Below are 14,289 nucleotides of genomic sequence, written 5' to 3'. Positions count from 1 at the left end.
ATTATACTGTAAAACAGCCTAAAGATATTCATAGTGGTATACTAAGCGATATGATCCCCATCAGTTATGCAGTCTTTCATTAGACAATGGTCATTTGAAACACATATTATTTATGCCCTTGTGTTGTCTTTCAATGGTTTACATAGGTCACATGACAAAACTACGTCACTTTTGTGTTGGTTCCCTGACGCAAAACAAGGAAGAAAAGATGGCGGATAGAAACAGAAAGAGATCAAATCATGTATTTGTGTTGCAAGTTTAGAGTTTTGCCAGTCGCAATCGTTGATTCCAACCCATGAAATTTGAAGACGGAAGTGTCAGTGTATTGAAAAACCATGGGCCTCAAGCTTAGTACGCACAATCAGCCCCGTATGAGAACATACTCGGGGAGCAGTCCTGCTGGCAGCAGTTCGGCCACAGGGGATTTAGCCATGGGTCGATCAGGGGGTGCTGCCGCCCGTGCCCGTGCCAGAAGTCTTGGAAGCTTCCAATCCCCTGGTCATTCGGGTGCTTTGACTATACCAACATCAAACGGCGCCGCTCACAGAAGCAATACGCCTGATTCTGATTCAAGCTCACCAGAAGAAGGGGGACCGTTCGGGCGCGCGTTTGCTCACTCTCTACCCGTTCATTTGTTTGCATTACAAGGTATGTATACCCCGTTCATGTTTAGTTTCAGCCATAAAATGTGCAGTTTTGTTTAGGTGACAACAGCATGTATGTGTAAACCTCGAAGTGTAGCGCGCACCTGTCGAGAATACACCAGGTCTGACGTATGTAATATGTGCTAGATCATTGTATGAACTCACGTCCGGATTGTTTACATGAATGTTTTTGTCCCGCAATCAGCCACGTGGATCAAATGTCATGTGATGACAACATGCGACCGAGGATAGCTGAATATGGAGCTGACTTTGCCCACCTTTGTAACAGCATCAAATGTGATACATATTTATTTCTGTTACAGCTGATCAGCTGATCACCCCACGTGTTAAAAAGAAACAGTGTTGTTGCAGTTTTGGGAATAGAATTTGTACAAAATATTGATATGAAAACAGTTTTGGAAGTTTTTAGAAGGTTTTGATGGAGAAGGTGAAGTCATAGTTGACTTAGTACTGTTGATTTTGTGCTATGATATCACAGTTACTGTCATTATGCCATGCTGATGACCTACAATGTTTGATATGTTATTGGTTCACGACTCTTCTATGGCAAAGTATTTAACATTCATTTGTCACATTTCATTAGCCAATACATTGCTTATGGGTTTGATAGGAACGTGATGAGAGAATGAAATATGCATGCTATTACGTGTCACCATGTATTGCTGAGTTTGAGCTGATTTCAGTCGTTGCTTATGACGTTACCATATGTGAAGAGAAAGCTCCCATGTTTGCATGCTACTAAATAAACCATTCATTAACTTTGCATCTTTGAGGTCTTGGATTGTTGCCAGATCCTAATGGTTTTATGATTGATTGCAGAATACACCAAGAATCAATCACTTCCACATGCAGTGGAAACTGTTGAATGAAGACTATGACCAATGTGATTATGGTTTTCACTTTCTATATGGATTGTACCCCAAACTCAGTGCATTTCCACATACAACAGAATCTTCTCAATGCAAGAAACTGCCTAATCTGTCTTTCTGTTATGCTCAAAACAAATTCATGTACTTGAATGATATGTAAAATGTTCATCATTGTCAGAGGAGGCAACTCTGTTTGTCAAGTTAACTAACATCATTGGTTTTGCTGTCTTGGTTGATGCTGATTGAGTCATTGATTGATGCTTTTGATTGACTCTTTTTATTTACAGACTATTGTCACATAAAGAGGAATATTGATGATAGCAGTGTTACAAAAGAAGCAAGCAAAGAGTGACATTTTCCTGCTATTACATTTATGAAGTAGGGTCACATTTAGAGAAATGTGAGTGATATTATTACCTATTGGGTTGGAAACAACGAACCAATATAAATTGTATGTGCACGCTAGTTCAGATACTGCCTTCTGTTCCCCAGTATATTGTTTACAAAGGGCTCAGACGCTAATACTTTGAGTTGCATTAAACAACAAACGTCAAAACATCTGCATTGTAAAACAACATTCACACTCACCTATCTTTAAAACAGTTTCATTGTAAGAAAACTAAAACCCGTTCATCCCAGCATATTTCCCATAAGTTTCCATTTTGGTCATGTGATTTCATCTTTCATTCACCTTATCACGACCACAAATGTGAAGAAGAAATATAAATACACACTGTCATTCAACTAAGAATATGTTTATATGCTCTCAGCTCCTGCTACACTATTCCATTGGTTGGAATGCATTTAACATGGGATGACTGGAGTAGGCTGTGTGACATTCAGTGTTGACCAGAGCTTTAAGTTTAACTCACTCCATGACCCTGTCCTTCCTACTGACAAGTCGTGTCAGGTGGGACATGATCCACCAGATAACAGCAGCAACAGCTGTACTAATCCATAATATGAAATCTCTGCTCAACAAGGGTACTTTCCTTTTCAGTACCACTTGTGACAGATAAAGATTTTTTAACATTTTTTTTTCAGAATTGAATAAGCACATGATATATAAAAGAATGTGTAGCCTCAGTTTTTTATTCTTGAATAGGAATGATAACCAGTAGCTAAGAGATGAATGAACACTCACTAATAGTGTCCTTCAGAAAAGATGCAAATTTACTCATCTTGATAAGTAAATGGCCACCAACAACGCTGACATGTTTTACTGATGTAAATGTTTTTCTGTCACAAGAGAAGCCAAATTTTGCCTTTTGTTGGATGGTTTATTCATTTTGGTCTCTTCTGATAAAATGTAATAGGCTTAAATTGACTTCTTAAATCCGCGTGTATCCATGGGTATCCATGTGTTTAAAACATTTGATCTTTACACAGAAGACTGGAGCTAACTTTCGCACATGGGGGGTCAGTGGGGTAGCCTAGTGGTTAAAGCATTCGCTCGTCACGCCGAAGACCCGGGTTCGATTCCCCACATGGGTACAATGTGTGAGACCCAATTTCTGGTGTCCCCTGCCCTGATATCGCTGGCATATTGCTAAAAGCAGCGTAAAACCAAACTCACTCACTCCGCACATGGGTGGTACATGGGTTCAATTAGTGAAGCCATTTCTGGTGTCTCCTGTCATGATATTGCTGGATTATTTCTGAAGGCAGCGTAAGACCATACTCAATTACACATCTTTCTGTGTTTGACATATACAGCTCTGAAAGCATAGAAAACAAATTCCATTGATATGTTTGGGGGAAAATGCTATTAAGAGGAAGTAAATCGCTAAGTTTATGAAGAAATCTTTTATCCATGGTTTCAGCTTTCAGCTTTGTGTGGTGATTAGTGGACCCAGTCTGAAGTATCAAGATTTCATCCAATTTAACCACATTCCAATTCAATATCAATGTTACTGTCATGATCGTAATTGTCAACCGCTGCAACTCGAAACAGGGGACTGTATTGAGCAGCGTCTGTACATTCCATTTCTTGTTAACGTGATATCCGATGAGCTGTTGTACCCAATTTCTTCAAATTTAGGGACAACCTACATTGGGGAATTATGCAGACACCATTTGATTTGAATGACCTTGACCTTATTTTCAAGGTCACCATGACTCTTTGACCATTCTTCAAACTCTTGTTATTGCGATATCTCATGAAATGTTGTACTCAGCGTCTTCAAATTTGATGACAGCCTACATTAGGGGAATGTGCAGACAGCAGTCATGTTGGGTGTCCTTAACCTATTTCCAAGGCCATTACGACTCTTTGACCACTCTTCAAACTCTTGTTAACGCGCTATCTCATGAACTGTTAAATTCAGTGTCTTCAAATTTGGTGACAGCCTACATTGAGGATTATTTTCAAGGTCTTCACGATGCTTTAACCACTCTTTAAATTCTTTTACTTGTTTACCCAGTGTCTTCAAATTTGGTTACAGCCTACATTGAGGATTATTTTCAAGGTCTTCACGATGCTTTAACCACTCTTTAAATTCTTTTACTTGTTTACCCAGTGTCTTCAAATTTGGTTACAGCCTATGTTGGGGAATTAGGCAGACACCAGTTGATTTTGGTGACCTTGATCTTATTTTCAATATGACCATGACCCACTTTGTCCTCTTTTCAAACTTATGTTAATTAATGCAGTATTCCATAAAACATTGCAAGCAATGTCCTCGCAATGTCCTCGCAATGTCAAGAGCGTACATTGGGTGATTGTCGAGACACTAGAGGCTTCATGGGTTTTAGTTTTCCATTGTAACTAACTGACAAAACTAACATACATAACACGCTATGAACTTTTCAGAAAATAAAATACAATCCCTTACTTTGCATACTTTATTTTCTAGGTCTTCATCATGTATAAAATGGTGTCTGCATGTACAATCAATTTCATTCACTGTCACACAGAAGCTTCCAATATGTCACAAAACGTATCAATGGAGAATCGCTATCACCACACATTAATAAAATAGATGTGAGATTTTTCATGTTATAGTTTGATTTAGAGGCACTATGTCACACCAGACATCTGTTGAAATAAATAATAATTTCTTGCAGCAATATTAACTATCAGCCCTCAGGGAAGCTACCATGTAATTTATTTCCACAGATAATTACATATTTGGATTACAATATTAAACTCCAAACCCTTAAAATGAATTAATGCAATGGGCTCCCACACCTTCTACTGGACGAACATTATTTCAAGCGAATCACATAGAGTTATGCCCCTTGGTGTTATCAACATATGATTGAAACCTTTCAGCAGACACCGACAAAACTGCATGCAACAGTTTTCGATGTATGGAACAAGTGTCACATTCCATATATAGCATTTGTTCTCTATTTACATATGATTTTGAAGTTGTTCGCGTGAAAGTTTCAATTTTCAATTTCAGGCAAGTCGTCAAGATAATAGATCTTTTATTTCATCAATAGGAAGCTTAAGTGAGTGCTTACACCCCAATATTTATAACATAGGCCAAAATATTGTTCAAAATGTGTGACATCATGCTTTAACAAAGTTTAAGAAATTATAATCACTACCAAACTTTGATGCTACCTTGTGTTCACGAAACACAGACCAATGGCACCCATCACAAGCACATACAGAGACAAGCTAATTGTTTCACCTTGGGGGACATACAAGAACATGCAGTACATGTCAGAATGTACATGTGTAGGACTGCACAGTATACCACAATATGCTTTTCAGTAAACATTGCAATATCTGTGTTGGAACTTTTACATTGGTAAAAGAATATAACAGGGCTTAAAATTTTTTTATAAGCCACTTGCCATTGGGCAAGCGACTTTAAGAAAGTAACTTGTCCTGACTAATTTTCCACTTTCCATTTTTATGACATAATCATGATGATGAAATTATGAAGGAATAAATCAACATGATATTTGATGTTAATGTTTACTGGACTATTTATTTAAGTGATAAACAGGCAAGAAAGATAATTTAACTTTATTATTATTGCAAAATTTAATAGGTACATTTTAAGTAGATGTGAAATGAAACCTTAAGTGGAAATTATGTACTAGCCCATGGACAAGTAAGGTACCAGGATTTGATGGTCCGAAGTGAAAACTGACTTGTTCCAGGTGCAGGCGTCGGGCAATGCGATTTTTTAGCCTCTGTATAGGACGTTTTGTGATCATCTCTTGGATTTTAATTCAAATCTACAAGACTGTAAATTGTATGTGGATGGATTATTTTTGTGTGTGTGTGTGTGTGTGTCTGTGTGTATCTTGTGTGTGTCTGTGTGTGAAGCAAATGATGAGAATACCTAGTGTACAGTAGTTTCTGAAATAATTACAATCAGTAAACTGTGTCGTGTAATTATTTCAGAAACTAACTTTGTTTTTGTTTGTTTTCCCTCATTTTCTTTTTTTCTCTCTTTTTTCTTATTTTATTTTTGTGTGTTTGTGTGTGTATGTGTGTGTGTGAGAGAGAGAGAGAGAGAGAGAGAGAGAAATAACCCCGAAATAAAGGAAGAACTAACCACCAACCTAATTTTTAATTTTGAGATTGATGTTATCCAAACCATAACATACAATTTTATTGCCTAATTATGTTGAAGATAAGGTCTGCTTGTATGATCATGGTCACTCACTGACAATCACTTTAGCTCCCAATATATCCATATAAAAATCGGAATACTTAAATCGCTATCTATTGCAGTATGGAAGTACACAACCCTGCAAACATGAAATGCAAACCATGAAACATAAAATTAGGAAACACAATGCACTTACTTTTTACGCCCCCTGATACGTGCGATGTATTGTCCCAGGTATTGTCATGAAGAAGTACTTCCATTGCCTTCCTCTCCATTCTGAGGATCAGGATGTCAGATGTAGCCCCATAATATCAACATGATTTTAGCCCCTACTTTGCTAATTCTGTTAAACTTTAAAATTGCAGACAGTCCAATAAAAATTTAATGAAAACTGCTGATGTTGAGGCATGAGGTCTTGTTTGATGGAATTTACACATCCCACCCTTGCTTATTCCCTAGATAAACATCATCACATCCCATTTGTGCAGATCATCACTTAAGCTGTTGATCACTGGACTTTCTGGTCCAAACTCGATTATTCACAGACAACCACTATATCTACAATATTGCTGAGAACAACCAAACAAAGCCTTAGATACACTGAAATTTCATTTGCGTGGACTTCTTGCCATCACATGTTTATATATGACACGGCACAAGACCATAGGTAGAGTGACGTGTTAATTTCAGCAGACGCCGTAGGGATTTGTCATGGACTTCCGTCACCTGTGGGATCCCTCCACAGGTAAATAATGTGTTGGCTATTCCCAACAAACAGTCCTTAGTCTGTCCACATGTGGATGAGAGATTTCTGTAGCACACATCTGATGTGCGTCAATTACCAGTTTTTTCTGTTGTGGTCAGAAACACACGGTAATATGACAGACCTGTGATTTTTATACCATTATTTTTAAGATTTTAAGAGAGACGAAATGGATGGAACTGAACAGATGCTGAAAACATATAACAGTACAATTTGCCTCAATAGCGGAAATGCCAGAATGAAATGCCACACAGCACTAGGTGCAGTATTTGGGACATTGCTGAAAACTTGTATGCCTGTAAAACGTACTGGGGAAAGAATGAATCTCAGTAAAGCAGTATATTGATAATATGTGTTTTGGAAGAATGACCCTCAGTAAACCAATGTACCATTGACATATGTTTTGGAAAGAATGAACCACGGTAAACCAATGTACCATTTGTATGTGTTTTGGAAAGAAATAAACCTCAGTAAGCCAATATGCTGACAGTATGTGTTTTGGAAAGACTGAACCTCAGTGAACCAGTATACCACTGACATGTGTTTTGGAAAGACTGAACCTCAGTAAACAATATACCACTGACATGTGTTTTGGAAAGAATGATCCTCGGTAATCCAGTATACCGATAATGCTTATTGTAAAAAGAATGAACCTCAGTAAACTAATATACCCATAATATATGTTTTGGAAAGAAAGAACCACAGTAAACCTGTATATCTATACAACATTTTGTTTTAAGAATGAATCACAGTAAACCAACAAATCAGTATTACTGTACACCCTTTATGATCTGGAGACAATGACTAAAGTAAAATCTGAGACGTACTGTTCAACATTTCAGAAGGATCAAGACTCAGTATTTGACTGAAGGTTTTGCCCCTTAGGATATATTGAGCTGTGTATCTGATGAAAAATCATCAGTAATCACCCACTTACTGCTTTTTGATTTATCAACACAAGTACAAAAAATGTGAAAATAACAACCACAACAATTCACTTGTGGGTATGTGCATGTTTTGTTTCGGTTATATTTTTTGTAATTAAATGTTAACCTTTCAATGCCATGGTATCAATTGCACTATAATCTTAGTACCTATGTAATTTGGTCTAACCAGTCTGTTGGATTTGGCAGACATGTTATACACCTCACAAATGCATCAGTTACAACTAGTTCTTCCATATAATTATATTTCATCTGAAATTACAACTTTGCACCTGAGTCTGAAAGAATCACCAAGTCTTTAATGTGCATATGGTAATTTATCACGCAGATATCAGCTACTGTAAGGAAGTCTGCGTTGCAATTTGGAGACTCTGCTAAGCTAGCATATTGATACAGTTTGGTATACATTCTGCTACTTGGTTTGTGCAATGTTTTGCATGAAATTCTAGCAGGAGTATGTTGTGCTGAATCAGCAGATGTTTAACTTGCATGAGTAAAGTTAGTTAATGATTTTATGCAGTAAAAACATTAGTTTGTTTCATGATATGTTGGAAGATCAAGCTGCTGCTAGCACATGTAGTTGTTAGTTATGTATCATAGTAAAGTATCAATCGTGAAGGTCCCGGGATAGAATAGGCCTTCAGCAACCCATGCTTGCCATAAAAGGCGACTATGCTTGTCGTAAGAGGCGACTAACGGGATCAGGTGACTTTAGCTCGCTGACTTTTTTGACACACGTCATCGGTTCCCAATTGCACAGATCGGTGCTCATGTTGTTGGTCACAGGATTGTCTGGTCCAGACTCGATTATTTACAGACTGCCACCATATAGCTGACTCATTGCTGAGTGTGGTGTAAAACTAAACTAAACTCACTCACTCACTCACTCACTCGTAAAGTATCATTTACACTAGCATCAAAATAATGTACCATGCCGAGGTGAAAGTGATGGGGTGTGATGTGTCTAAGTGGAGCTGACTTGGGTGCAGGTCTTGTTGGTAGTGGCAGATATTCAAATAATCGATACAGAATTAATTAATTCATGAATCAGTACATCAGAGAATCATGATAATATAATTAGTAATAGTTTACTACTTTTGTTGGTAGCCCAAAGCATGGGTCATGTTGAAGCTAATCCGACATGATCAGTGAAGTTATGTAAGCATGAATGATAATATTGAATATTTAACTAGAGCAGTGTGTTTGTGTTGACACGTTTGCTGTTAATTATGCATTGCTGTTGTAGCTTTAGGTATGAAAAGATGAAAGGTGTTGTGTAAATTTGGATTAGTAATTCATCAACAAGATAAATGAATGAGTTGTCCTGCATGGTCAGTTCAGCAAGTGCATCATATGGTTAGATATCGATTCTCTTGGTTCTAGTTATATTTGGACCTTGGGGATAGTAGTAATATTTTAGAGGCTTTGAAGATATTAACATAAGGGTTTGAGGCTAAAAATGTTGTATGATTCATTATAGTGAGTGAGCGAGTTCAGTCTAGCACTGCACTCAGAAATATTCCATCTATATGTCAGGACCAAACAATCCAGTGGTAAACAGTCTGAGCATCGATCTGTGCATTTGTAAACCAGTGACACGTGTCATCAAGTCATCAAGCCTGACCACCTTAATTGCCTCTTACAATAAGCATAGTCACCATCTGTGGCATGCATGGGTTGCTGAAGATCTGTTCAACCCTGGACCTTCCCAAGTCTGATGAGTTGGGATTAACATCGCTTTGAGCAGTATGACAATTGAGTGAGTATGGTTTTACACCGCTTTTAGCAATATTCTGGCTATGTCACGGCGGGGACACCAGAAACGAGCTTCACACATTGTACCCTTGTAGGAAGTTGTAACCCGATCTTTGGCATAATGAGCAAACACTTTAACCACTAGGCTATCCCAGCTTGTGTCAGCTTGATCATGTTGATGTGATGATGAAACATCAAATGATGCTTGGGAAGATCAGTGCTCATGCTGTTGATCACTGGACTGTCAGGTCGAGACTTGATTATTTATAGAAACCTGCCATGTAGGTGGAATATTCCAGATGGCAGCGTAAAACTAAACAAACTCACTCACTCACTCACTCACTCACTCACTCACTCACTCACTCACTCACTCACTCACTGATGCAGGTTTCAGACATATCTTGGTTTGGTGAAACCCATGAGCGAAAAATGAGACTGAAATGGAATTTCATTTCTTTTCAAAACAGATTCATTGATTCCTGGCATAGATATGTAATTATTTACATCTTTCTTCAGTTACTTGGAGCAGGAATGTGGTATTTTGTCAACAGTAAAATCCTGATTAAGTTGATTGTCGATACTGTTGCTAGGATATGATAGTCTCGGGGTTCCTTTTAATTACTACGTCATGTACATATGTCAGACATGTCTTTTTCAATGTGGATCATCTCATCTAGTTTCTTACATGTCTAAATCATGCCGAGTTTCATTAGTCTTTCGGTCTTGAACGTGCTCAACAACTTGTGAGGTAGCTTAGTTTGCTTAACAGTAGAAGTATTTGTTTGACAGTCATGTGGAAGACACATTTTGATTTTTATGGAGAATGATTTCTTTGGAAAAAGTATGTTGTTCTAGATAAAAGAAATTATAAAGTAGCTTTGAAAGAAAGTAATGTGTGTCAGCAAATACATATTGTTGTAAGCAGGTATTTAATAAAGAAGATATTTAATCTCATTGTCTTTTGTTGACAGAGCAAGTATGATATATAGATGACAACCTCTTTAGCTTGATGTTTTGATAAGATTCGTGTATCATGTTTTCAGTATTCAGTGCCACAAATCGTTTTTTTACACATGCAGCTAAATAAAATGTCTGGTCTCTATACCGCCTATGTAAATAGGTAGATAGCACTAAGAGCTTGCTTCTAAAACACTTGGATAGATACACTTCTCTCATATGTGAATACATGCAGTACAGAGGTGCTGTGACTGTACAAGTGAATAAAGTCATCTGATGTTTCCTGCTTCCTTCCGGCTAAGTGTGTACAGTAGAGTATCTCAGCGGAGAAGGAAACTGTGAAACTGGGGCATTCTCCATGTAGTCTTGCGTCCAATGAGGAAACTAGCCAGTGACGCAGTACATATCACGATATGTATGTTCCATTTTTTTGCCCTAGACATAAAAATTTAAGAGTCATCATGCAGCATTGCAAACTCCCGTCTGCCTGAACGTCTGGGATGGTCTTTTTTGTGACCTGACAGTCAGCTTTAAAAAGTTGCATGCCCGATGGTCTTGGACAAATCTGACTTTGGGTATAATGACTAAAGCCTTGACTAAAACAGATTTGAAAACATTATGCAGTTTCCCAATTCTTATTTATTATTTTAATGTCTTATTATTGTTCTTAATCCAAAAAATTCTGAACTGGCATCTTTCCAATCAAACTTTTAAATTCACTGCATATTTGAGATAATTTGGGCGTCAAACATGCAGGGTTTTTTTTGTGTCAGGGCAAGCACTGCATGTTCGTATGAAATCACAAGGAAACTTCTATATAGAGAATGCAGCAGGTACAAAAGAAAATGCTAGTTCTGGACATAGGAACTATTTTGGAAGTAGACTTCAAACTCTAATTACAATAATTTTTCCAGTATTTGGTTGACAAGATGCGAGGTTATTGTATGTCATGTCATTGTTGTGATATAAATTAACGATGTAATGGTATATCATTCCCCTTGCAGACTCATCCACAATCCAAAGCGTGCTCCTGCATGATTTGTGTACGTTCATACACAGGAACAGCACACACTAAGAGTATAAATGTATGACAATATCATTAGTTAATAGACTTGATGACCTCTCCAAAGATAAATATTGTTTATATCTCATCATGAAATGAATTGTGATTGTACATGTACACGATCCTAGATGACTTGTTGACATTCATTTCCTTGTCATTTGCCCAGGAAACAAATGGACAGTTCATAATTTAAACAATAGGGAGAAGTAAATATGAATCTAAATCAAATCAAAGCCACTTTACCTTTCTGTTTGGGAATATCCTGAACTGTGTTCATTTTTCAGAGCAGACCTTGTTCCATGAACATGTTTCTTTGTTATATGGCCTTGTGTAAAGAGATGGCGATAGTGTTCATGATATTTTGACATCTTGCATGTAGTTTCACTGTCATGGTAACTGCTGAGACCATTATATATAAACATGAACACTGGTAAATAAGACAAAGGCCAAAATAAAGTGATCCTTGTCATGTTCGGTTACACTGAATAATACATTTACTGTGAGCATGCTGATCAAGAAAATAAGAACTTTTTACTCTATCTCTGTGATGAATGAATAGATCTAGACTACTGATAAGTTATTTATGTATGATGCATGTGTTTGCATAAAACTATAGTGCATATGTTGGCATGATCAATGTGAAGTTCTCCTGTGATGCTGGTGGAATATTGTAATAGCAGTGTAATGCTAGTGATATACGGATAAGGGGTGTACAGACATAATGTAAGACTAAAAGTGAATGACATGAATATATGATTTCAAATGTATCTTATCTAGCCTCATGTAAGAATGTCGAGTTTTGATTGGTCCACGTGAGACTGATAAAATACCATGTACATCCATCACGATCCGCCAGCGGGAGTATAAAAGTCGTATACTCCCGCTGCGAAAATCATATCACCCCACTACGCCTCGGTGACGATGTGAAGTGAGAAAAGCGTGCATCGACAAGCCTTTAGTAACGTGTGTTGCATTGAGGTCAAATGGTCAGCTGGTGTCAACATGGCAGCAAGTCGATTCGATGCACGTTGTTTTGTTTTGATTTAGTGAAAACATTCAGCTAGATAAATGCGTTATCACATCGTGTTGAGGGAAATACGGGATTTTATCAGCCCCAAGTCCCTTACGAGGGACTGATAAAACCCCGTATTTCCCTCAACACGATGTGATAACTTATAATGTACACATATAAATACCTTTGTACGTCTAACGTAAATAATGTTTATGTATGTCTAACAATTGTATAAAGTTTAATAATTTAGAATAAGTTGTTTAAAATTATAAATAACAAACCACATCGCCGTCTCGTAAGCGCAAAAACATGTCAGTACCCTTTTAAAATTCTCAGTACACCTCCACCTGCAATATGAGGAGTAAGTATGCCCACACCCCAAATGTTTTCTGGAGCCCTGAATACTAAATACTCACTCACTCACCCACCCTTTTATCTCCATTATACATTACTATATGTACATAGAGGATGAGGGATTTCCATTTGAGAATTTGTCATGAAATTTGCTGCAAAATTTGAGCTAGACTATCAGTCCTCTGAGCAAACCTAGATCATAAGTCAATGCACTATTAATGTATGGTAAATTTATGCAGAAACAGCTCATTGTGATCAGTTGAGTGATACCGATGGCTTACTTTTATATATGCATTAGGTCATTGTATCATAATCCACAGACCTGGGCCCTGATCAAAAAAGTGTTCGTTAAGTTATAATCTGTCGCAACCCTATAGTTTATCATAGGGTTGCGCAATGTCGTATCACTACAAACAGTTTATGGGTCATGATCCTAAATAGCAGGGAGTTTGGTAAGCATTAGAGGATCTCATAGTGAGGTGTGATGAAATGGGGTTTAATGTCCGCAAAAAATATTCCGCACATAAGACGACATGCATGCATGTGTATGTGTAGCGGTTTGTACAAATGCATGCTTGTGTATGTCTGGTGGTTTGTACACATACATGCATATCATCTTACGAGTGGCTTTTTAGTGCTAGCTCACTGAAATACCACAGTTAAGCATAAATCCCCCACCCCGACTCCAAGCCAAGCAATCCTTTTTGTACCCATTAATGCCAAGCACCAGTTCGAGACCAACAAGTACCATATTTTAATGTCTTTTGGTATGACACGGCCTTGGGTCGAACCTGCAACCTTTTGCTCTTGCAGACAGATGCTCTGACAACTACACGACGAAGGCAGCATAGAATCTCAAGAAAACATACAAGTGACTTTGGAATATTTTTGAGGAACTGTAGTATGTAATGGGTATTATTTAGTTTGATATTGTTTTACAGGAATCAAGTGCCCTGTGTGCTCCAAGTTCATTCCTCCAGATGATATTGAGTGTCATCTTGTCATCTGCCTCACCAAGCCACGAATAACCTACAATGGTAAGAAAACCACTTATCCTTGACCTCCTTATTGAGTGTACCTTTGGGATTCTGTGACTATAGTAGAATATCATCAACGTTTTCAGCGCCACCCTAAATGTGATCATAACTCCTGTACTATGATAGTAATTATAATAGTCAGTTTATATAACTCTCATATCCAGGCATGTTGCCTGCTCATGGCGCTATAGGACACTATCGTATTCTGATTCTTTTTGAATTCCATGGGGATCATACAGCCATGCTGCCTGTTAGGTGCAGTGAACTAAATGCAGTGCCAACACATCCTCATG

At 37.7% G+C, this 14,289-nt stretch overlaps 1 protein-coding gene across 1 annotated transcript in view; it reads left to right on the top strand.

Moving 5' to 3' along the window:
• The first annotated feature begins 167 nt into the window (after nucleotides 1–167).
• Nucleotides 168–14,289, top strand: part of LOC137257773 (E3 ubiquitin-protein ligase ZNRF2-like) — a 35,487-nt gene continuing 21,365 nt past the window's right edge. Inside the window, exons 1-2 of the mRNA XM_067795197.1 lie at nucleotides 168–648; nucleotides 13,901–13,996. Coding sequence (XP_067651298.1) covers nucleotides 336–648; nucleotides 13,901–13,996 — 409 coding nt within the window. The 5' untranslated portion in view covers nucleotides 168–335. The remainder of the gene's footprint in view (nucleotides 649–13,900; nucleotides 13,997–14,289) is intronic.

This window comes from Haliotis asinina, chromosome 12 (assembly GCF_037392515.1).
Source record: "Haliotis asinina isolate JCU_RB_2024 chromosome 12, JCU_Hal_asi_v2, whole genome shotgun sequence".
NCBI lineage: Eukaryota > Metazoa > Mollusca > Gastropoda > Lepetellida > Haliotidae > Haliotis > Haliotis asinina.
Note: the sequence above shows the minus strand (reverse complement) of the source record. Positions and strands in the feature narration are given on the sequence as shown.